This window comes from Aotus nancymaae, unplaced genomic scaffold, assembly GCF_030222135.1.
Source record: "Aotus nancymaae isolate 86718 unplaced genomic scaffold, 86718_ANA_hifiasm-v0.15.2.pri h1tg000003l, whole genome shotgun sequence".
Taxonomy (NCBI): domain Eukaryota; kingdom Metazoa; phylum Chordata; class Mammalia; order Primates; family Aotidae; genus Aotus; species Aotus nancymaae.
The window spans coordinates 10,136,249-10,162,378 of record NW_026988414.1 but is presented as its reverse complement, the minus strand read 5'-3'; the positions used below and the strand labels follow the sequence as shown (position 1 = coordinate 10,162,378).

General features: G+C 45.2%; 1 protein-coding gene across 3 annotated transcripts in view; it reads right to left on the bottom strand.

The window, feature by feature from the left end:
* Positions 1-26,130, bottom strand: part of TTLL11 (tubulin tyrosine ligase like 11) — a 275,995-nt gene that overhangs the window by 23,397 nt on the left and 226,468 nt on the right. For all 3 annotated transcript variants that reach the window (XM_012458208.3, XM_064378343.1, XM_064378341.1), the window contains one exon: positions 20,503-20,609. In XM_012458208.3, coding sequence (XP_012313631.2) covers positions 20,503-20,609 — 107 coding nt within the window. The remainder of the gene's footprint in view (positions 1-20,502; positions 20,610-26,130) is intronic.

Sequence of the window (26,130 nt, the reverse complement as noted above, 5' to 3'; positions counted from 1 at the left end):
GAAGAAGTCGGGCCCTGCTAACTCAGCCACCAACAGCAAACCTCTTCCCCATCCCCTTGGCCATCCAACAGTTAACTGATAGGGCCTTCTGGAATCTCCAGAAGACCCCAGCCTCAGCCTTAGGCGAGGCAGAGCGCTGCCTACTCGCCAAGCGGACCGAGCCCCGTCCTCCAGGTAAGACCCCTCTGAAGAGCTCTTCAAAGCTGGCCTGCCATTTGGAGCGGTGACAGGAGGCAGATCAGTGTCAAAAATAAGACAGAGCAGGGGGTTTCAACTTGACTCACATTAAGAATGTCACATTAGAGCACAAATGAAAGGGAAGAGAAATGCTCTTTTATGCAGGAGTTTATTTTTGTCACTTTGTCAGAGAGAAATTGCAGCCCGGAGGGCACTGGAGCTGCACCGAATCACCCAAAACATTAACATGCAAATTGCCTTCTTTAGAGAAGGTAATTTTATTAGTGCACGAAAATGTTTCTTTCGCTGTATTCATGCCTAGGAGCGGTGCTATCTGAAGGCCGGTTAGGGCAACTGCAAATGGAGAATTAGGGAGGGTCCCGAACTCAGTTAGGTCCAGAACTTGTTACCTCCCCAGCTTGGGACCACTACGTGTCCTCGGATGTGTGGAACAAGGCACGCTGCAATGTGCACAGACTGGAGAGGGCAAGTGACTTGTTTAAGATCATACAGCTTCTTTTTTTTATTATTTTATTTTATTTTATTTTATTTTTGAGACAGGGTCTCACTTGGTCACTCAAGCTGGAGGGAGTACAGTGGCGTGATCTTGGCTCACTGCAACCTCTACCTACCAGGTTCAAGTGATTCTCCCACCTCAGCCTCCCTGGTAGCTGGGATTACAGACAACTGCCACCTCGTATGGCTAATTTTTGTATTTTTAGTAGAGATGGGGTTTTACCATGTTGGCCAGGTTGGTGGTCTCGAGCTCCTGACTTTAAGTGATCTGCCTGCCTCAGCCTTCCAAAGTGCTGGGATTATAGGCATGGGTCACCATGCCCAACCCATCATATACTTTCAATGAGGAGGCAGAGCTGAGGCCACACAGCCTGTGTCCGGATACCAGGTGACCAGTAGCGAACCATGAGGTCCTGGAAGTAGTCGCTGTGAGAGCAAGGAGCCTAGTGAGACCCCATTTACGTATTCATTCACTCATGTGCTTGCTTATTCAATAAGCTTTCCCTGTGTTAGGCCTGGGCCCCAAACATGAATCAGGCACTGGCATGAGGCACCTGGCATCCACTGGGGGCAGGTGGAGAGGGGATACGGACACTTGCAATACTTCTCATCCAGTGAGTTATGACGGCCAGAGAGGTGTGCCTGGAATCAACAGAGCACAGAAGAGAGCATGGCTGTGTGGCAGGGAGGGCAGGGAGAAGGGTCTGGAAGCTTCACAAACTAGCATCTCCCCCGTGGGCCTTGTGCAGGCAATCAAGGCAGGGAGGGAGGTTACAGGAAGGAGACACTACGAGCAGAGGCCCCAAGATGAAAGCACGCTCGCTGGCCCCAAGCAGCACAGGACGTGTGGGCGAAGAGCGCGGCGGGAATGGGGGCTGCAGTTGTGGAGGGTGGAGGTGAGGCTGGCAAGGCTGATCTCAAAGGCTAAAGAGCTCAGAGGTACCTGTATCCTGCAGGTAGCAGGCAAACCCTCCAGGACCCATTCAGCACAGAACTGTGCTCCCCCTGAGATTTCAGAAGGGAGGGGCTTCCCCAGGCCCTGTGTTGCCAAAATGACAGAAGGTTCTCTGAGGCTGTGCTTATGTAAGGCTTCCTCCTCCCTTCGCAGATGTGATCAGTGGGGAAGTGTGGGCAGAGACTCCCACCTGCTACCAAGAAGAACGCGCTCAGTCATGTAAGGTCTCGTGGAACAGATGAGGTGAGCTCCCTTTCTCTAGAGGCTGCTTGGGGCCTCCTGGGCCGAGGACACATCTTTGCCCTGAGTCGGGTGGCAGATGCATGGTGTGGCTGTGGTGGGGCATGAAGATCTGTGACAGCAGCCCCAGGAAGCCGAAGGGGAGAAGTGGCTACTATTAATATTGGGCCAGCCCTTCTTTGTTGTGGGGGTCTATCCTGTGCATTTCAGGCTGTCTAGCAGCAGCCCTGGGCTTGACCCACCAGATGCCAGTATAGCAACTCCCTTCTCCCAGTAGGACAACCAAAAATGTCTCTAATTGTGGCCAAATGTCCCCTGGGGGGCAAAATTGCCCCCAGTTGAGAACCACTGGTCTGTCTAGACCTCAGGGAAAACACAGATGCCTGGCCACTGGAAATGCCCCAGTTCTTCCAGTGAGATGCAGGGCACCCCGAGAGCACACGCCTGCCTTCTCCATCCTCTCAGGGGGCAAAGAACAGGACAGCTTTCATCATATACTTATGGACTATCTCAAAAAGAAAGGTGTCTAACTTATTCCTAAAAAGATCTGGTAAAAGAGCAGGCTGGGATGTAGAAAGCTAATGGACAGTAGGTGCTTCTCCCAATCCTTTGCTAGGGTCTCAGAGTCCCTCACTGTAAAAAACAAGAAGGTTGCAAGAGATGATCTTTAAGGTTCCTTCTCCCCTTTTTTTTTTTTTTTTTAAAGACACATGATTTCTCTCTGTCACCCAGGCTGGAGGACTGGAGAGCAGTGATGTAATCATAGCTCATTGCAGCTTTGAGCTCCTGGACTCAAGCAATCCTCCTACCCCAGCATCCTGAGTAGCTGGTCTTACAGGCACATGCCACCATGCCTGGCTACTTTTTTGTAACTTTGTGTATGTGTGTGTAGAGACAGGGTCTCGCTATGTTGCCCAGGCTGATCACAAACTCCTGGGTTCAAGTGATCCTCCTGCCTTGGCATCCCAAAGTACTGGGATTACAGACATGAGCTACTGTGTGCCTGGCCTCCTTCTACTTTTGAACACTATGATTCCATGTCAGTAAAATGAATATGCAGGAAATGTTACCCATGAAGTCTGAAGGTGGCTCCTTTGGGCCAGATGAGGCTCTGTCTTGGGTAACCTGGGCATTTTCTTGATGACAAAAAACTGATCAGATGGTGTGTAAAATTCTCTCTGCTCTCTCAGGTTAAGTGAGTAAGCCCAGATTTCCCCAGAGAATCTGAAAGGTAAATACTTCTGGAATGTTGGTCATTGCTGCAGTTTCTCAAAGACCATTAGAATCTAAAGAATTACGGCTCTACTACTCACGAGCTGGGTGACTTTGGATATAGTACTTAACGTATCTGAGCCTTAGCTTTCTTCTCTGTAAACTGGAGTGGAGAGATTAAATCTCAGGATTAGTGGGAAATGTGCAAAATGCTAATAGAGGACTTCTAGTTTCAGCTCCGACATGTAAAGAGCTTAGAAGTTATTGCTCCTGGCTGTGCACAGTGGCATATACCTGTAATCTCAGTACTTTTTGGGGCCGAGGCTAGAGGATCCCTTGAGCCCAGGAGTTCAAGACCAGCCTCAGCAACATAGTGAAACCCTATCTTTATTTAAAAAAAAAAAAAAAAAGAGAGAAATAATCACTCCCATCTTCACAACAAGAAAAAAAGCTGAGCAAATTGAAAATCGATGACTTTTCTAAGATCCATGAGTACTGAGGTCACAGAATAAGCTGCTACCCTAAAAACCAGAGAGGCCTACGAATATAGAGAATCACAGCTGAGCTCAGCTTACCAGGAGCAGAAGCTGCTGGAGCCAGGAGTCGATAACATTTCATTGGTAATTGATGAACTGCTAGCGACAGTGTGAGGCTCAACCTTTAACTAGGTTGAGTTAAAAATACCTGGGGGCCAGTCTTAGGGGGTCTCCCACCTTTTTGTGAGTGGGCTTCAGGAGCCCCACCAGGTTCTCAAGAAAGAGTGGAGAAAATCTTCTCATGCTTCAGGAAGGGGTGTGGGAGGTTTAACTATTTTGGAATATGCCTAGAGCGCTCTCTATAACAAAGGCCTGCTAATGGGGGAAACTATTATTTACTTATTTTTTGTTACTATCATTATTATTAAAGACAGGGTCTTGCTCTGTCACTCAGGCTGGAGTGCAGTGGAGGAACCACAGCTCACTGCAGCCTCGACCTCCTGGGCTCAAGCCAACCTCCCACCTCAGCCTCCCAAGTAGCCTCTCAACCTCCCACCTCCTAAGTAGCTGAGACTACAGGTGTGTGACACCAGGCATGTGACCTGGCTATTTTTAAAATTTTTTGTAGAGACAGGGGTCTTGCTATGTGGTGTAAGCTGGTCTCGAACTCCTAAACTCATATGATCTTCCTGCCTCAGCCTTCCAAAGTACTGGGATTACTTGGTGTAACCTACTACACCCAGCCAGAAACTACTTTAATAGAGGCTGATCTGACCTAGGGGAAGGGCAATTAGACAACTCTAGCTTTTCTAGCCTCTCTAACTTTCACACATAAAGGGAGAAAAAAAGGGGGCTAAGAAACACTTCTGAAAGTCACAGCCCATGGACTCAAGTCCACTAAGAACAAATTTAATCTCAAGATTACAAAATGCTTTCTCTGCCTAGCACCTTGTCACCACATCAACAGGGCTCACTCCAGTGTAATAACAGAGGATTACAACTGAGGGAGATCCAAGGAAAAGACTCAATTTAAGGAGTTTTTAGGGAACTCCAAAGGCAATGGGGGAGAAAAAAAAAACAATTGGAGGAAACTGAAGCCTCTGGCACCTACAACTACAGCATATATTAAACACAGCCCAGCTCCTAGCAAGATAAATATAAAACCTCGCACTGAAAGCCTGATTACCTCAGTTCCTATTATCAGATACTTTATGGCTGGCTTTCAACAAAACGTTACAAGATCTGCAAAAAGGCAGGAAAATACACAGTGTGAAGAGACAAAGCAAGCATGAGAAACAAACTCAGGTATGACACAGATGTTGGAATTATCCAATGAAGAATACAAAATAATGATCAATATGTTAATGTCTTTGATGGAAAAGTAGGGAACATTCAAGAACAGATGGAAAATGTAAGGAGAAGATGGAAACTCTAAGAATCCAAAAGAACTGTTAGAAATTAAAAACATCATAACAGAAATGAAGAAGGCTCTCAATGGGCCCATCAGCAGATTGGATACAGTCAAAGAAAGAATCAGTGAGTTTGAAGATATGTTAATAGAAATGCCCGAAACTGAAACAATGAGTTAAAGCAAAAGAATACTGAAAAAAAAGAAGAATATACAGGAACAGTGGGACCACGACAAAAGGTATACAATATATGTTATAAGAATATCTGAAAGAGAAGAATGAAGGGAGCAGAAGATATTCGAAGTAGTAATATTTGAGAATTTTCCAAAATTATATACAGACACGAAAATCACAGAACCTGAAGCTCACAGAAAACCATGCAGGACAAATAAAAAAAAGCTACACCTAGGGAATATCATATTTAAACTGTAGAAAACCAGAGACAAAGAGAAAATCTTGAAAGAAGCCAGAGAGGAAAAATAATATCTTACCTATACAACATTAAGGACAAGAATTATACCAGCCGTCTTACCTAAAACCATGCAAGCAAGGAGAGAGTGAAGTAAAATACTTAAAGTATTGAAAAAAGAAACCCCACCAACCTAGAATTCTGTATGCAGTGAAATTACCTTTCAAAAATGAAGGAGAAATACACTCTCAGACAAACAAAAACTGAAGGGATCTCTTGCCAGTAGACTTGCTTTGTAAGAGGTGTTAAAAGAAATTTTTCAGAGAAAAGAAAAATGATATAGGCCAGAGACTCAGATCTACATAAAGAAAGGAAGATCATTAGAGAATAAATAATGGAAGATAAAATAAAATGTTTTTTCTTAGTTTTAACTGATCTAATAGATGATTGTTCAAAGTAATTAATAGCAGCAAAATATTGGGTGATTATAGCTTGGGGATAAGTGAAATGAATGACAGCAAATGGCATGGAAAAGAGAAATCGGAAGTTCTCTGTTATAAGGTAACTGCGCTATCTGTGAAGTGGTATAGTGTTACTTGAAAATGGACTTATTAGCTGGAAACTAATTGCAAACTCTAGGATAATGACTATTTTTAAAAGGTAGTATAATTGCTATGCTAAAGAGAGATAATGGAATTATACAAAATTCTCTATTAAAACCGGAAAAGGCAGAAAAAGAGAAGTAAAAACAGAAACAAAGAACAAGTCAATGAATAGAAAGCTGTTACAAACATGATAGGTATCAATCCAACTATATCAACAGTTACTTTAAATGTGAATGGTTTAAGTAAACTAAAGGACAGAGACTGTTGAGAAGATAAAAAGCAAGATCCAACTGAAACACAGCTTAAAGATAAAAAGAAATATACATTTAACATAAAAACAAAAAAAAATAGCTAAAAAAGCAAAAGGATGGAGAAAGATATATCATGATACCCCTAACTAAAAGAAAATTGCAGTAGCTATGTTAATTTTAGACAAAGCAGACTGAAGAACAAGGAAAATTATCAGGGATAAAGGTGGGTAATAATGACAAAGGGGACAATTCTCCAAGGAGACATGACAATCCTTAACATGTATGCACCCAACAACAGACTGTCAAAATACGTGAGACAAAACTGATAGAACTGCAAAGAAAAATAGATAAATCCACTATTATAGTTGGAGAATTTGACACCCCTCTATCAGTAATTGACAGATCCAGCAGGCATAAAATTGGTAAGGGTATAGTTGAACTTAGCAGCACCATCAATCAACTCTATCTAATTGACATGTATATAATACTTTATCCAACAAGAGTAGAAAATACATTCTTCTCAGTTCACATGAAATACTCACCAAGACAAACTACATCCTAGACCATAAAACACACCTTTTTAATAAATTTAAAAGAATAGAAACCATACAAAGTATTCTCTCATTCCACAATAGAATTAAACTAAAAATCAGTAACGGAAAGATGGTCGAGAAGTCCCTAGATATTTAGAGAATAAGTAGCACATGTCTAAACAACATACAGGTCCAAAAAAATCTCAAGAGAAATTTGAAAATATTTCAGGTCAGGTGCAGTGGCTCATGCCTATAATCCCAGCACTTTGGGAGGCCAAGGCAGGTGGATCACCTGAGGTCAGGAGTTTGAGACCAGATTGACCAATGTGGAGAAACCCCATCTCTACTAAAAATACAAAATTAGCTGGAAATGGTGGTGCATGCCGGTAATTCCAGCTACTCGGGAGGCTGAGGCAGAAGAATCATTTGAATCCAGGAGGCAGAGGTTGTGGTGAGCCAAGATCATGCCATTGCACTCCAGCCTGGGCAACAAGAGTGAAACTCTGTCTCAAAAAAACTTTAAACTAGGTGAAAATTAAAATATACAACTTACTGAAATTGTGGGATGCAGTGATATTAGTGCCTAGAAGAACAATTTATAGCAATAGATTAGACAAGAAGAAAGATCTAAAATCAATAATCTAAGCTTCCATTTCAGGAAACTAGGATAAAATCAAATTTAATCCAAATTAAAAAGATAAAAAGAAATAATAAAAATTAGAACACAAATTTATGAATTAAAATAGGAAGAAATCAATAGAGAAAATCTATGAAACCAAAAGCTGATTCTTTGAAAAGATCAATAAAATTGAAAAATTTCTAGCCTGGCTAACCAAAAACAAGCAAACAAACAAAAGCAAACCAAAAAAGCAACAACAGAGAAAGAGAAAAGATTCTTAGATTACTAATTAGTAATTACAGATTACTAATATCAGAAATCAAAGAGGGATCATCACTATCACTACTGATCCCATGGATATTAAAAAGAAAATAAAGAAATATTATGAATAAGTCTATGTCTACAAATTTGATTAGATGAAATAGACCAATTTATTGAAAGAAAATTTATGAACTCACACAAGAAAAAACAGATAATTTGAATAGGTCTTTATCTATTAAAGAGAATAATCAGTAAATTTTCAAAGAAGAAAGCACCATGCCAGATAGGTTCATTGGTGAGTTCTAACAAACATTTAAGAAAGAAATGATACAAATTCTTTACAATCTCTTCTAGAATACAGAAGCAGAGAAAAAACTTCCTAACTCATTCTGTGAGGCCAGCATTACCCTAATACCTAAACCAGATAATGACATTACCAGAAAGAAAAACTACAAACCAATATCTCTCTTGAGCATAGAAATAAAAACCGTCAATGAAATAGTAGCAAATTGAATCACAGCCTGGGCACCAATGTAATTCCAATACTTTAAGAGGCCAAGGGAGGAGGATTGTTTGAGTCCAGGAGTTCAAAACCAGCCTGGGCAATCCAGCGAGACCCTGTCTCTACAAAAAAAAATTTAAAAATAAATTAGCCAGGCGTGGTGGCACACACCTGTAGCCCTAGCCACTCAGAAGGTTAAGGCAGAAGGATAAGCCCAGGACTCTGAAGCTACAGAGAGCCAAGATTGTGCCACTGCACTCCAGCCTGGGCAACAGAGCAAGATCCTATTGCTAAGGGGAAAAAAAGGGAATCATATACCATGACCAATGCAATTACTTCATCAACTTGATAAAACAATATCTACAAAATCCTATAGTTTAATGGAAATAAACTAGATGCTTTCCTCTTAGCATCAGAAACAAAAAGCCCCCCCTCACCACTCCTGCCCAGCATTATACTGGAAGTCATAGCTAATGCTAAGACAAGAAAAGGAAATGAAAGGTATAGAGATTTGGAAGGAAGAAATAAAACTGTCTTTGTTCAATGGATTGTCGATGTAGAAAATCCCAATGAATTGACAAGGAAATCTCCTGAAGTAACAAATGACTGTAGTATGGTTGAAGGATACAAGGTTATTATAGGAAAGTCAAATTTTTAATATATTAGCAATGAACAATTGGAATGTGAAATTAAAGACATAACATCATTTACATTATCACCAAAATAAAACATTTAGGTAGAAATCTAACAGAATATGTGCAAGATCTGTATGAGAAAAACTACAAAACTTAGATGAAATAAATAAAAGAAGATCTAAATAAATGAAGAGCTACTTCATGTTCATGAATAGGAAGATCACTATTGTTTTTTCTGACTTGATTCAACACAATCCAAATGAAAATCCCAGCAAGTTATTTTGCGGATATTGACAAACTAATTCTACAACTTATATGAAAAGACAAAAGACCAGAATAGTAAACATACCACTGAAGAAGAAAAAGAATAAAGTCAGAAGACTGACACTACCCAATTCCAAAATTTACTATAAAGCTCGCTCTAGTAATCAAAACAGTATGATATTAGTAAAAGAATAGGAACTAGACTAATGGAATGAAATAGAGTGTCTTGGTAGACCCTTATAAATATAGTCAATTGGTCTTTGACAAATGAGTAAATGCAATTCAATGCAGGGAGGTTAGTCTTTTCAACAAACTGTGCTGGCACAATTGTGCACTGATATGTAAAATAAATAAATAAATAAATAAAATAATCTAAACACAGACCTTACAGCTTTCACAAAAATGAACTCAAAATGGATCCCAGGCCTAAGTGTAAAACACAGAACTACAAAACTTCTAGATGATAATGTTGGAGAAAATCTAGATGACTTTGGGTTTGGCTATAAAATTTTAGACACAACACCAAGCGCAAGATCCATGAAGGAAAAAAAATTGTTAAGTTGAACTTTATTAAAGTTAAAATGTTCTCCTCTGAAAATACATTATTAAGAAAGTGAGACAAGCCAAAGGCTGGGAGAAAAGTATCTGCAAAATATGTATCTGATAAAGAACTTGTCTTTAAAATATATAAATAATTCTTAAAACTCAACAATTAAAAAAAACCCCAATTAAAACATGGGCAAAAGATCTGAACAGACACCTCATCAAAGAAGATATACAGGTGGCAAATAAGCACATGAAAAGATACTCAACATCAAATGTCTTTAGGGAATTGCAATATAAAACAATGAGGTGGCACTACATAGCTATCGAAATGGCTAAATCCAAAACACTCAGTGTACTAAGTGTTGCCAAGGATGTGGGGCAAAAGTAACTCTGATTCATTACTTGTAGGAATGCAAAACAGTACTACTTTGGAAGACAGTTTGGCATCCCTCTACATCCACAGGAGATCGGTTCCAGGTACCCTCACTCATATCGAATTCTGCAGATGCTCAAGTTCCTTATATAAAATGGTGTAGTATTTGCATATAACCTATGCACATCCTGCTGTATAATTTAAATTATCTCTAGATTACTTATAATACCTAACACAATGTAAATGTTATGTAACTGTTATACAGTTATTTTACTTTGTATTTTTTAAATTGTTATATATTTTTTTATTTTTCTTAAAAAAAACCTATCAATCCACAGCTGATTTGAATCTGCATATGTAGGATGCATGGATATGGAAGACTCACTACATATATATATATATAGAGAGAGAGAGATAAATAGATATAGATATATAGATACAGAGATAGATTATTAATAGATATGAATATGTGAGAGGGGATTTATTAGGGGAGTTGGCTTAGGGCTGAGAAGTCCCACACACAACAGGTCATCTTTAAAGTGGGGACCCTAGGAAACCAGTGGTGTGGCTGAGTCCAAGTCTAAAAGCCTCAGAACCGAGGATGCCAATGGTGTCTCTCAGTGCCAGGCCTAAGGCCTCAGAAGCTGGGGTTGGGGGAGTGGGGGTGAGGGGAGGACCTGGTGTAAGTCCTGGAGTCCAAAGGCCAGAGAACCTGGAGTTCTGATGTCCAAGAACAGGAGAAGAAGAGCGTCCCAGCTCCAGGAGGGAGCGGCGGCGGAGGAGTGGAGAGGTGGGGGACAAGAGAGACAGAGAAAGAGAGTCATCTTTGCCTTTTTTGTTCTATTTGGGCCCCCAGCTGATTGCATGGTGCCCACTCACATTGAGAGTGAATCTTCCCCATCAAGTTCACCAACTCACACACCAATCTCCTATGGAAACACTCTCACAGATACACCCAGAACTAATGCTTTACCAGTTCTCTCGTTATTCCTTATCCCAGTCGAGTAGACACCTGAAATTAACCATTGCACCATACGATCCAATCATCACATCCTTGGGTATTCACCCAATCGTGTTACAAACTTATGTCCACACAAAACCCACGCACAAATGTTTATAGCAGCTTTAATCCTGATTGCCAAAAACTGGAAGCAACCAAGGTGCATCTGAGTACACCTTGTACCTAAGTGAAGAAGTGAACAAACTGTGGCATATCCATTCAATGGACTATTATTCGGAGATAAAAAGAAATGAACTAGCAAGCCGTAAAAAGACATGGAGAAACCTCAAATGCATGTTGCTAAGTGAAAAGAGCCTGTCTGAAAAGGCTAGATACTACACGATTCCAACAATATGACTTTCTGAAAAAGGCTAAACTATAGAGAGTGAAAAGATCAGGGGCTCAGTGGGGAGGGCTGAAGAGGAGGAGCACAGGGAGTTTTTAGGGCAGTGAAAATATTCTGTGATACTGTAATGGTGGATATGTGACATTATACAATTATCAGATCCCACAGAACTGTAAACACGAGGTGAACCTTAATGCAAACTACAGACTTGAGTCGGTCATAATATACCAAGGTTTTTCCATTAATTATAACAGCACGATAATGCAAGACGGTGTTGTAAGGAAACTGTGCGTGGGGTTGGGGGAGTGTATGGGAATTCCATACTATCTGCTCAATTTTTCTGTAACTATATGTTCTAAAAACATTAAGCCTATTAATTTTTTTAAAAAGGCTTTTAGAGCACCTGACCTGTGTTAGCTGCTTGATAAATGTAGCTGGTGTTGGTGTCAGTCACTGGCAGTGGCGCTAGGAGAAAGTCAGGAGACCTGGGTCTCAGCCTGAGCACTGCAGGGGCCATTGGAGATGGCCCCTAACTTCCCCATCCTTATTCCCACAGCTCTAAATCTGGGATAAGAGAAATTCCTTCCCTCAGGGCAGTTGGGAGGATTGAGTGTAGTGTAGTTTGCAACAGTAAAGTGTGTACAAACATTCTACTGATTCTACTGACTTCCAGGCCGGGGAGGAACAGATGAGAGGGGTGTAGGGGAAGCCCTCACAGCCCAAGAGCTCTCTGAACACGCTGTTGTTGTTAACGCCAGACTAAGCCAAGACCAGGGGCCAGACCGTCCTACTAAACACAGCTCTGCCCAATTCTCGGGCCTGGGAGCATCTGAGAGCCAGCACGGGGCTCACATTTTCATGTGCCTGTGACTGTTGTCACTGTGCAAGATAGCCCAGGACTGAGACTGGGGTGCGGCTCCTGTTCTGCCCCTGCCTGCCTGTCGATCTGTTTCTAGCCCTCTGAGCCTTGGTTTCCTCCTCTGTGGATAGGGTTGTGGTAGAGCTCACTGGGAGTGTGTGCACTGTGTGGACAAGTGGGTTTGGAAACGGGTTGTAGTCTATAACACCTACACCCACCAGGAAGGATGGTGGTGGCTAACACAGAAAAAGAGCTACCGTTTGGGCCAGGTGCGTACTTCATCACTAAATCCTGACAGTGCCCCAAGGTAGATGTCATTGGCCCCATTTCAAAGGACTCTGAGGCTCCCAGAGGTGCAGTGCCCCCTCTTAGGGCTTCCCAATGGCAGGTAGCAGAGTGTAGAAACCCAGTCTGTCTGACTCAGCTGCTAGCTTTCTGCACAACGCTGGATGCTGCGGCTGCTATTCCTGAAAGATCTGGGGATGGTGAGCAACAAGTGTGGGGAGAGGGGAGGCCTACATCCAAAAGAACTCAACTTTCCCTGCTTTGTCTGTTTTTGGAGGATGAGGCCAGATGATAGGGAGAGGTCCTATTCTCTCCACTCTCAAGGTGACTGAGGATGAGGAAGGACAGGCGCTCGCCCGACAAAGGGGCAGCGGGTGTGACTGCACCTTGCCTGGCGGCACTACCAGGGTAGAAGTGGCTTTAGCAGGGCTCGGAGATCAGGGTCTGGGTGAGCGAAGGGGAGGTGGACCTGGCATTTCTGCTGGCTCACTTGCTTTTATTAAAAATAATTCTGATGCCAACTATTTTGTAAGCATGTAGGGCACACATCCAGAGAGGCCCATCTGACTGTGAGATAATTTCAAGGCTGAAGAACGTTGTTCGTGCCAGACACCTTGCACGAGCTGCTGCGTGAAACTGGCCTACTTATCCGTGGCCTCCTGTATTTCAGGGGGAGGGGGCAACCATGTTTATGTATAAGGGAGGCTGCCCTCAATATTCCAAATAAAAATACTCTTCAATATTTCAGTGATTCTTTAACCAAATACATTTCAGCTGGGGCTCACTCCAGCCGACGGAGCAGAGGCATCAGAAGACTTGCAGTCAGTGACTGAGGGAATTTGGTGAGAGATGGTCATGAGGCTCAGAAACCACGGGATCGGCGGGTTGCCGGGGCTGAGCCCTGGTCCCTGGGACCTGTGTTTGCAGAGTACCTGCAGATGCCAGGCTCAGTGCTCGGCCTCATGCAGGCGGGAACAGCTCTGCTTCCTGGATGTTGGCCTCACGTCAGGGGCAGATGTCCAGGCTCATTCACGGTATTCGACGTGTGCTGTGGTCAAGGGCAGCGCTGGGTGCTGTGGAGCAGGTGAGAGGGTGCTGGGCCCAGCCCAAGCACTGGGGGAGGCTCTGTGAGGAAGGGGGACTGGGTGGGGGTGAGCAAGGAGAGGGGATTCCTGCAGAGGTGGGGGCCCGAGGGGGCCGACCACTCTGGCTGGAGTGAGTATGAGGTTAGTGATGAGTGTGGGGACTCAGAGCAGACAGAGGTCCAGCTCTCAAGGCCCTCAAATGCGTCAATGCTCTCCCCTGGGGTTGGAACTGTGAGACCAGTGACTGCAGGTAGCTCAGGGCCAGCACAGGTCTGCAAGTGATTAGAGGAGGAAGGGCTCTGGCTTCCCATAGTCATGGCCGAGGCTGCCAGCACCACCTTTCCTCTGCCTTCGCCAGCCTCACCGTCCCCACTGTCACCAGGGTGGGATGAGGAGGGCCTGGCAGTCTGTCAGCCACCAAGGGAGTCTGTTGTGGCCATGTCCCAACCCTCTCATCTGGCTGTGAGGCAGGCCCTTCTTCCATCTCTGTTGCCAGCACCTGAAAAGCAGCTGACAGGGGTAGGTGCCCCGGAAGCACTTCTTGAGAAAGGAGTGCATAGGAGCAATGGGATCATACTAGGGGCAGCCCTGCTTCCTGAGCATTTTCCATGGGCAGACAGGACCCCGAGCGCTTTCCGCATTATGTTTCATTTCATCCATCCCAGTGTTTCCATTAGGCAGGCACCATTATTATCTCCACTTTACACATGATGAACTTGAGGCTTGGAGGAAGTTACCTAACTTGCTTGAGGTCACATAGTTAGCAAGTGACCAAGCACAGATTGAAAACCCAGTTTGTCTGATTCTGAAGCCTGTGGCTTTGGGTATATAGCAAGTCAAACCAAGGCAGCCCCCCAGAGGTGGGCATGTAGCTCAGGAGGCAGACATATAGCTCATCAAGCAGTGGAAGAAATGTTTCTTATTTTGGTCAAAGAGTACTCAGCATATGTCAGACATTAAACAATGCCATTCTTAGATTTCCCTCTCCAAGCAAGGGGTGTGTGGTGTTTGAGCTCTCATGGGAAGGGGAGGTGGGGAAGTCGCCACAGTCAGTTTTTTCTTCCTTTGCGTTCATGTTCCCTTTGGTTACTGAGAGGATTCTTTAGTTTATCTCTTAAAATAGCAAAAACATCTGGCTTTGAAGTAAACAAAGTTCAGAAGCCCCCAGATGTTGGTCTTTTGTTAGATGGACAGGATGCCTGGTTGCCCAGCTCAAATGTTACCTTTGCAAGTAAAATGTTTGTCTCTCACAGCTGACACCAGTGATTTTGTCTTTAATTGCTTAATCTTGATTCTATACTCATCTCTTACCACGGAGATGTGAAATTCCACTCTGGTAAGAGTTGAGGGCAAAGTCTCCATGATAAGAAGGAGCTCGTGAGTATAATTTACATGAAATAAATGCATCTTCACTGACAAATTTGTTTCTTTATTTCATTCTGGGCAACGAGAGGGCTACTTGAGGGCTACAACATCCTGGTTTTGCTTATAACACTCTCATTTAGAGTTCTGTGTCCTGCTGGAAATTCTAGAGTTGGAAATTAAAATCCTTATCTTTTCTTTCTTTCTTTCTTTCTCTTTCTTTCTTCCTTTCTTTCTTTCTCTCATGATAAGTACATTGGCATGCTGGAGAGCGTAAGCTACATGTTAGTAAATTCCATCAAGCTCTGGAATAGTCACTGACATTCTGACAGAGGTGAAGGTGAGCCCATTTAGGGAATGATGAACCCAGGGTGCAAATGGAGAGTTCCTTAGGTGGGGAGAGCCACATATTAGATGTAGGTCATTGTCAAGTCCTAGCTTTTGTTGTGAGCGGTGAGTTTGTGGATGCCTATTCCATTATTAAAAATAGCTAATTTAAAAAGCTAACTAAATACAAGTAGCCTATGCATGGATCATGATGGAAGTGTCTCATGAACCAAGGGTGATGGTTAATCTAATTCTATGCACCTGAGGTCTAATAAAGCACAAAACGAACAATCAAAAGCAAACTTATTTAAAAGGATTGAGGTTTAGATTTCATAATGTGCTTTTTCTCACTAGTTTTGATTTTTTTTTCCTAATTATTTGAAGCACCATTTTTTCTTCTCCATTTCAATAATAAGGTCCTCTTTTGCACGTTATTTTGGTTCATAGAAGTCTCAAGCATCAGGGATCTGGTTAACCCCTTCAGTGGGCACCAAAGTCTTATTAGGGCAAAAGGAAGGCCTGACTGGCTTCAAGAGAGGGGAAGACACTTCAGCACTTTAACACAGCAGGCACTGGGTATGAGTGATGATCCAGTCCAACTGGGCATTCAGAGGAGGGGAGGGAGACCCTGTCAAAGAGACCACCTCTACTCTAAGCTACGGTTCTCACACTCAGGACTCCCTGCTTTGAGGACACAGGGCATCTTTTATTTTTGCATTTGTCCACTCATCACACACTCACTGGGCACTGGGCGAGATGCTCTGCACGTTCCAGGCCATGTGCTAGGCCCTCGAAGATACAGAACGCACAGTGGGTGGCTTTTCTGGGTCACAGCATCCTACGTGCCTTGTATGCATTCTCTCCTAACCCTCACAGCAATGCTCCTCTGTTGCTTCCCCCGCGATAGCTCTGGTCGTATACTACTGCAACTGTTAACGGTATGTCATATTCATTTGTGACTGAGAGACACTGCATATAACGGAAAGGGAAGTAGCCTCTGAAGTTAGACTGGTTTTTATTCAAATAATAGGGTACCCACTGTAATGTTTTCTTTAGAGGCAGGATCTCTTTCTGTCACCCAGGCTGGAGTGCAGTGGCACAACTGTAGCTCACTGCAGCTTTGAACTCTGGGGTGCAGGCAATCCTCCTACCTTGGCTTCCCAAGTAGCTGGGACTATAGGCAAGTGCCATCATGCCTGGTGAATTTTTAAATTTTGTATAGAGATGGGGTCTTGCTACGTTGCCCAGGCTGGTCTTGAACTCCTAGCCTCAAGCAGTCCTCCCATCTCAGCCTCCCAAAGTGCTGGGATTATAGGCATGAGCCACTGCTACTGGCCCCCACTGTTACACTTGTCATGTCTGTGTAATTTTACCTCTTTGAGGCTCAGGTTTTTCATCTGTTGAATGGGAATAACAATGCTTATCTCACAGGATGGTGTGAGAAGCAAATGAGGTAATTCACAGCAAGCATTTTTTATTTCTGTCCCATATAAATGTTCGGTAAGTGGTCTCTTTTTTTTCCTTAAGAGGGTAGGATCTGTACATAATTTATCTTTATATCTCTGCAGGGCCCAATACCTGGTAACACGTTCATGAGCTGTTAGTTGAGTGGATGAATGAATGAATGAGTATGTGTTCTCTGAGCATGAGAACCTGGGCTCTACCATTCTTCACAGGTTTCTTCCTTTTCTGCCCCCCAGCAGCTGTGGGATGGGGAAAGCTGTCTCCCACAGCATGGCACCTATGCCTCCAGCCAGTACCTAGCTGGATCTGAGAGCCTGAGAACCCCTTGGCTCCACACCACTGAGGGAAGAAAAGAAGACCCTCTGGCCTTTCTGCTGACACTCGGCAAAAGGAAGAATGACCGACCACTCAACCACAGACTTCTTCTTTTGCTACTCAGTAGCTTCCTGAGTGGTCCTAAGAAGGTGGCTGTCTCCAGATGCCCCTCTCCTTGAGAATCAGGGGCTTGTACCAGCCTTGGGAAGGAGGCAAGAACTGGGCCCTGGCTGGCACCAGCAGTGGCTCCTGAGACCATGGGCACAAAAGGCTTCCCATGCCTGGCTTTCATGCCCAGGCCCACTTCCTAGACCCCAGGCCCTGTTATTCCTTCCAGGAGTGATGAAAACTCCAAGGATGGAGGAAGGGAGACTGGTGGTTGGACAGGAACCCTCTCTGCTCCAGTTCTATCCTCCCAGCAGGCTCTGTGAGTGCCTCCTGCTGCTGCCATCCCCTCTGACTCCTGCCTCATGAGCCCCGCCCGCTCTGCATCACTGAACAAGCAGTGTTTGATGTAGCCCTGGATGGGAGAACAGCACCCTGGGTGAGGGGGTAGGAGGCTTGAGTTCAAATCTTGCCTTCCTTTGCTGCTCCCTGGCTGTGGGAGTTTAGACAAGTCACTTTTGCTCTTGGAACCTCGAGGTGCTCATCTGTAAAAGCTGATGCTGTTGCCTACCTCGAAGGCCTGGCGTGAGAATTTGCAGTGATATGTGCGCGCATGAAGTAATCTCAAAATGCTGTTACTATTGGTGATGACCACTCCACCTAGTCGGGGCTGAGGTCTGGTGAAAGGCCTGGGAGATCCCAGCCCTGAATTTGCTTATCAGTATATGCTAAAAATAAGTATGTTTCTCATTTCCATAGCTTGGTCAGCAGAATGAAGAGACCCTGGCAGCCCCCAGAAAACCTCACCGGAGCTTGAACTTCGGACAGCCCCTGTGGATTCCGCTTACCAGGAGCAATTTAAGAGGCAAACAAAACATGAAAAACTACTCAGAATTAACAATGGGCCAGATGGTAATGCTAGTTTGCAGCAATAAAACATGATAAATAGCTTCCTGCTGCTACTCCTGATCAATTTCAATATTTAATAATTCCACGGCCACCCCCACCCCCTCATCTGGCCCCCTCCACAGGATCCTGGACGACTCCCCACTTTCAGCTCACAGAGCAAACACTTCTCCGCTTTCTGAAGGCGTCAGCAGAAAGTGCCGCCGCTCCATGGTCACATGAGCACTCTCAGCCCTCGAAATGATAATTAATCTGCCTACTTCTCCTGAAGACGAAGACGCTCCATCTCATGCCTCTCCTGGTTGCCAGGGAGGGCTGTAAGGGAGCTGCCAACTGCAGAGATGCCACAGAAGCACTCACCTTGTTGATTCAATGACTGCGGGTATTTCCTGGGTTTTGCTTTTGACTTAAAGGGGAGCTGCAGGGAGGTTGGTCTCACTCTAGGACCAGTTAGGGGAAGAAGGTAACCTGGAAGAGGCTCGGGAGGGTTGGTGTTTAAATCTTATCCACCAGCCATGCCTCTCTGGGCCTCAGTTTCCTCCTCTGAACAATGGAGCTAATCACATCTACCTCTAGGAGAATTCTAGCCGGTGCTGCATATGTAAAGTGTCTGCAGAGTGCTTGGCATATGAGGGCCAAGAACTGGCAGCCAGGAGCATCATAACTAAACAGGAAGCCAAGCTGCAAATGATGCCTGAGCACCGGTGACCTGCAGGAAGGACCTGCTGTGTCTCTGTGGTTGGGAAGTTTCTGGCCTACAGGGGTGTAGGGCAGGATTGGCTAGGGGTGCAGCAGGTGCCAGACAGATTGCCTCCAGGATTCTCCCCAAGGGGTGTCCACTAGTAAGATAAACTGCCTTGCGCCATCAGCAAGGACTCCAAAGACCTCAGTGCAACCCTGGAGAGCAGGGATTGTTGGTGCCATTTTACAGATGAGGAACTGGAGTGGAATGGCTTTTCAAGCTGACAGGGGCAGGAAATGGCATAATCAGTTCTAATCTGGATCTCCCGATCTGACTTCATGTTGTCTCTACCAACTCATAGGAGCAAGCTGCCCCACCCCTCATGACCCAGTTGGTGCCTCCCCTTTTGCAGGGAAGCAGCCGGAAGAGGAGGTGGCATGGGTGCCAGGGTGCTGCCGGGGGCTTACGGTTCCTGTGTGATCTCTGTCACCTGAGCTGGAGTTTACTCGTCTGCGAAATGAGACTCATAATGCCTACCGCACTGGTTCATGGGGACATTTAATGAGGAAATATGCACGAAAGGACCTCAAGGTTTGGTGATGAGCTGTACAAATGTCAGCCATGGTTATTCTAATTTTTTTTTAGAAAAACATCCTCTGGGCTGGATGCAGTAATCTCATGCCTACAATCTCAGCACTTTGGGAGGCCGAGGCAGGCAGATCACTTGAGCTCAGGAGTTCAAGACCAGCCTGGTCAACATGGTGAAATCCTGTCTCTACTAAAAAATTACAAAATTAGCCGGGCATGGTGGCTTGCACCTGTAATCCCAGCTACTTGGAAGGCTGAGTTAGGATAATTGCTTGAACCTGGGAGGCAGAGGTTGCAGTGAGCCGAGATCACACCATTGCACCACTCCAGCCTGGGCAACAGAGCGAAACTCCATCAAAAAAAAAAAAAAAAAAGAGAGAGAGAGAGAGAAACGCCTTCTGTGAGAAAACGTTTGGAAACTCATCTACCTGAAGATGGGTTCTTCTCACAGAATGCTTTACCACAGAACCTAGGGGATCAAGATCAAATTTTCTCGTGTGGCATTTAAGGCTTCAACAGCTCCTGTAACCTCATCTCTACCCCCTGTCATGTCCCATTTTGCTCGTCCCCACCTAGGCTACTTGGTATGGTGTAAGCTCAACAGCCTCTCCTGTGTCATGCCATGGCCAGGCAATAGCCCTGCCAGAGTATCCGTCCCAGACCTGTTCACCATCTGATGCCACACACCCTTCTCCTGAAGTCTTCCTTGGTCTTCCCTGGATGAGGAGCTCCTCTGCTGGGTTCCTGGATAGCTTCTCTGAGCTGCCCTCCATCCCAGCCAGCATCCTACTACCTAGCATCGTTTTCTCATCTGCCTCCCAATGCTATAGAGTTCCTTCAGGATGAGAACCAAGCACTACACCCTGCAGCCCACCCAGAGCTGGGCCCAGCATATGCTCAGGAAATGCGTGTGAGGGGTGAACGAATGAATGAATAACTGAGCGTTCCCAGGATGGATGGAATATGAGCCTTAAGCAAAGGCAAGGAATGGCTAGTGGTAGCACGAGAATTTGGAAGCAGACAGTGCTCCAGGATTTAAATTCAGCTCAATCCCTGGGATGATGTCTTGATCTGATGGGATCATCTTCTTCCCCCGTCTGCACCCCATCTGGACCCTTGACAAGAAGGAACAGAAAATGTGCCACCCACACTTGTCAGGACCCCACAGGCCACAGCAGAGGAATTTTTCAGGTACCTGAGTCCCGCTGGTCCAGGGTCATGGAGTTCCACCTCCGTGTGATGTCAATGTAGAGGATATCCACAGCGGCCATGGACAGGCTGCTGCTGCTGAGTTTGCAGTTCCTGCCAACAATGGGAAGTGACATGTCACTGCCAGCCTGAAGCCTGTCCTGTCTATCTCTCCTCCACTCCTGTTAGGGAATGAATGTTTGTCTTCCCCAAATCCATAGTTTGAAATCCTATCCCTCCCACGTGATGGCATTAGGAGGTGGGGCCTCTGACAGGTGATTAGGTCGTGACGGTGGCGCCCCTGGGAATGGGAATAATGCTCTTCTAGGAAGAGAGACTAGAGAGCTTGCCTCCTCTCTGCTCTCCACAATGTGAACATAGAGGAAGGTGGCTGTCTGCAAACCAGGATGTGGGTCCTCACCAGACACCGGATCTACCAGCACCTTGATCTTGGTCTTCCCAGCCTCCAGAACCATGAGAAATAAATTATTGTGTAAGCCACCTAGGCTGTGGCATTTTTGTTCTAGCAGCCTGAACAGACTAAGACATTGTCTTTGCTTGGATTGTGTTCTGGGTCTAGAATGTCCTCCTGTACCACAGCTGGAACTACCAAAGGGTGTCTGGTACGGAGCAGTGGGAGAGAAGGCTGGTGACGTAAGCAAGGTTAAATCCTTGCATTCCTGTAAGTTCAGCCATTTGTTTAGTTAGGGGTCTAATGGGCTGGAAAGAGCAAGAACTTTAGGAGAGGAAGTCTTTTTTTTTGGCATAGAGTCTTGCTCTGTCATCCAGGCTGGATGCAGTGGTTTAATCTTGGCCCACTGCCACCTCCACTTCCCAGGTTCAAGAAGCTCTCCTGAGTAGCTGGAATTATAGGCACCCACCACCATGCCTGGCTAATTTTTGTATTTTTAGTAGAGACAGGGTTTCTCCATGTTGGCCAGGCTGATCTTGAACTCCTGACCCAGATGATCCACCCGCCTCAGGCTCCCAAAGTGCTGGGATTACAGGTATGAGCCACCACGCCTAGCCAGGAGAGCAAGTCTTGAGTTGTAGCCTGGCTCTGCCACTTGGAAGCTGCATGGCCCTGGTTAAACCATTTCACCTTCTTGAATCTTGGTCTCCTCACCTATAAAACAGGTGGTCTTTATTATAGTCACTGTGTATCAGCCTGACCTTACATGGCAATGTGGGTCCCTGCCTGCTCCAAATGGGAATGAACTCCACACAAGAAATACCCCCATGCCCGTGTCCTCATCTTCCCATCCCTTAGTCTCCAGGAGGGGGAGGGAAAGCTGAGCCCTTGGCACTGCCCTCTCCAGCCGGTGTCCAGGTGGCTGACGGTGTCATGCTACATGACCCAAGGATGACAGCATGTTACCAGTACAGGCTGAAGCCATCACCGCTGTCCAGGAGCAATTCCCCCTGGAAAGGCTCACCAGATGAGTCCCTGAGGACAAATCTATGGACAAGGGTTCAAGGCTTCTGTACTTTCCCCATCTTCATCTGTCACCAGAAGATTCTACATAAGCCCCAGATCAGCCACACTAAGCCCAAGATTTATAGAGCAGAACGGCACAGGCTGGGTCCTCGCTCCTCTGTGTGAGCTGACGTGGCATCGCTGGGGAGGTTCCTTGTTCCTGACTTTAGGGGAGTCACCTGGAAATGACAGGAGGATGAGAGGGGCAGACCTCTGAGCTTCGGATGTTCTGCTTGCTTAGGAGCAGGGAGGCCACAGTCACCAGGTTTTCAGTCTGATGTCAGCATTGGGACTCCCTGTCCAGGCCACAGCAGGGGTGTTTAGAATCCTCCTACCCCTCCCCAGCCTTTTTTTGGTCTGAATGTGTGAAGGGGAGAGCAGCCTTGTATGCTGAAAAGAACACGATTTAGGCATCAGACAGATTAGGATTTAAATCCTGACTGGAACGTTTTCTAGCTGTGTGACTGTGCGGAATTAACTTAAACCTTAGGTGCTTTTATTTCTTGGGCTCCAAAATGAAAATGATAATACCTGCCCACAAGATTTCTGGGGCAATGAGTATATGCCAAGAACACAGCATGGTGCTTGTCGCCTGGTAGGTCCACAGCAATTGTGAGTTCCCTTCCCCAACTCTCTCCCCCTTTTCCCTTTTCTTCTTCTAGAGCTAGAGCCATCCCACCCCAGAGGCTGCCTAGAGCGAAACTTTCAGTGAGTGACCCTGCCCATTCTGGAGAAATGGAGTGCACCAGCCGGAATGTCTGTGTACAGGGCTTAGGCTCTCTGTTCAGACTGGAAGCAGTCCTTGGCTTGTCCGGGTGCACCCCTGCCCTGGGCTGGATTTGTCCAGGGAATCCTGAAAGCTAGGCCTCTGGGCCAGCTGTCAGGTTGGCTGAACTACATTCAATGCTGCTTTCAACTTTTCAAATGAATCCACATCCACTGCCTCAGCTAATGATGAAGTGGCTCTTTGATTTCCCATTTGTCATTATCCTCTGTGTGAATAGCTCTGTTAGGGACCAGACAGGGGAGGAGTCGATGGGCAAGCAGAGTCTGGGCATCAGAGGCCCCTCTCCAAACCCAAGCACACCCCTAACGACGGTGGCTGGGCGTGTGCCCCGCATGGTGCCCAGACGAGGCTGATGTTCCGTGTATGCCAGCACTTTCTCGCCCCCTTCCTCCCTCCTCCCTTCCTTTCTTCCCGCCTGTATTTCCCAGGCTGTCAAGGCACATCCTGCTTCCTCCTGGGCTCCTGCTCCGCATTTCAATCACAAGTCACGGCGGCAGACTTCAAAGCACATCACCACACAGTTATTGAGCCCCAGTAACCACTTGTCAATGGACGCTGAGGTTTTCATGTCACTTGTCACCAAGACGGCTACCTAGTGGGTTCTGTGGGGCACGATGTCCCAGTCTCTCCCAAGGTATTCCAGCAGCCTGCATTGCTAATTTACAAAGCTTCATTAGGAATGGCCACAGTGTCCTCTAATTATCATATCAGTGTCCTCTGGGTTACCTGCTCTTCCACAAGACAGGAGGAAGCACTGCCTGGCTTGCTCCGTGGGTTAATGGAGTATTAAAAGGGGAACCAAACTGACCACTGGTATATAGTTATTTTTTTTTCTGACAGGTAGAAAATAGAAGTGTCAAAACTTTAGCAGGAGCCATAATTTACCAAAGAAATTCTCCATTTATTCCCTTTCCAAGGTAACTCTTTCTCCCTAGTGATGCCTGCAAATAGAGTTGATTGCAACGTCTGCTACTGGGACAGAGGAGGGATCCATGCTGGCTGCCGTAGGCAGGAAATGCAAATGCCTTAGAAGAATTTTGATACTGTAGGCATTTCTTGGGCACCATCTGTATGCCAGGGCTTTTCCTGCTCATTAGCTCTCTGGATTTTAACCATTCTTTAAGGGTGGTATTCCTAGTCCCATTTCGATGAAGGGTATGCTGAGGCTCAAGAGACGGGACATGACTTGCCCAAGGTCACATGGCTGGAATTCACATCTAGTTCTTCCTTGGAAGGTGGAGTAGTGGGTTTGGGAGCTGTGGGGAGGTGGCCCAGTCCAGGGCTGCAGGAGGAATTCAGGAATCAAGAAACCAGGTTTCAGGCCAGGGACCAGTAGGGTTGGGGCCTCTAAAGCACTCCTGTTGCAAGCTTTGGGATACGGGGCTCGGGCTGAGAGTCTCAGGGCACTTGGATTTGCCCTGTGGTTACCAAACATTCTCGATAAACTCAAACAGGCAATGAATGACTTCAACAATCAAGATATCAAGACTTTGGAATGAATTTTTCATCCCATCTATCCACTCAATGTGAATGTATTTGTGCCCTCTCTGTGGAGGCAGTATTCTGAGCTCGCACAGCAGTGAAGAGCTGAATGGGCCTTGGATACCGCTCTCAGAGACTGTACGTGATCTCAGAGTCTGGGGTAAAAATTAGGAGCCTTGGTGGCTCCTAATCATTGAGAACAGTTTTCCCTTACGCCTGGGGATGCAGTTCTTCAAATGACCGATAAATTCTTCAGTGAAAGAAAAGTCCAAGAAATAGGGTACCATGAGAAGCCAGAAAAGTTTCTAGGAAAGGATGGGTTAAAAATATACATGGAAAAGACTAGCTTTGGAGTCAAATGCACATGAGTTTGATCTCGGCTTTGCTGTGTAACCTTGTGTAAGTCATGGAGGCTGTCTACATTGCCATTAGGAAACTCAGATTTGTACAGTGAGAATGAGGCCGCTCACCATACAAGGCTCTTTCAAGGACTAGCTCAGTGCCTGGCACACATGGGGAAGTGGCAAATGGCAGTTCCCATCCTTCCTCTCTGATGCAGAACTAGTTCCAAGAAATAGTATGGGGATTTTTTTTTTTCCAGAATCAAAGGAATTTGGGCACATATGATGGGAGAGACTCACAAATCATTTACGTTCATTAGGAGTCCAAGTATAGAAAGATTTGAAATGATCATTCTCATTTCCCCTTAACAACTACTGACATCTCATGGGAAATTTAGGAACCAACTTTTTCCACTCCATAAAATCCTATTTATAGAATTTCTTTTGTGTTCCTCCTTCTCTGTTCAGAAAAGAAGCTTCTTCTTTTTTTATTTTTATTTTTCTGGAGAGGGTTCTATAACGTGAAAACTAACAAATGATCAATATTTATTTTTTTAAAACCACACTACATAAACATTTGGTGGAGGAGTGGCTTCGAAAGGCCATTGATATCCAAAGCATGCAACATTGCTGGAAAGGGATCATCACAGAAGTGGGGGAGATTATCAAATCACTGAGGAGTTAATGACAGAAGGGGAAGCAAGGCCTCTTATGCTCCTATTCTAGAACATTCTAACACACCATGTTGCCTCTCAGAGACTAAAACCCCCCGCAGCTACCCTTTATGAAGCATGTTAATATCTCCTTGTGATAAAAGGGAGTGGAAGGGGAAAGGGAAAAGGAAGAAAAACCTTCCCTTCATTCAGGAGACCCAGGATCAGAAGCCACCCAGTGGGAGAACCTCACAGGAATCAAATGCTCGTGGTACAGAGAAGTGGCTGCATTTCCTAGAAATAAAGCTGGTTTGGCAAACTGCTTAATTTCTGGGCTGCCATCATGGAAAATGCAGCATATGCAAATTGACGTCAAATTCTGATGTGGGATACATTTGTAAAAACTTCCCTTCGTGAATTACATAGATGCCCCCCAAATCAGTAATCCAGTGGAAGGAGAATGACAAAAATGCATCTCCCTCCAAGAAAGCTGTCAAGCTGAAGCGTCAATCAGATCATGTCTATTTCTCGGGGAAAAAGATGGCTTCACACCCCAGCAATTATTATAAAATAAAATGTTAAGAAAGAAAGAAAAGGGGCACTTCATTCATGGTAATATGCGCTACTATTATGTGTCTCCTGAAAGTGACACGAAAAGCCGGCGAGAGAGTTAAGTCTAGACGAGAGAAGAACAGTTCATTATTTCTCATTTCTTGGTGAAAAGGAAAAATAGAAGATGGCCAGACTGGCATTAGCATAATTCACTCCGAAAACTGCTGATCTATGCAGCACATTATAAGAGATGGACACTGGAAATAAATTCAGCTGGGGTGTTTATTATTTTCTTCCCTCTAGTTCTCTTCAAGGAACTTGGAGAGAGAGAGTGGGTAGAACA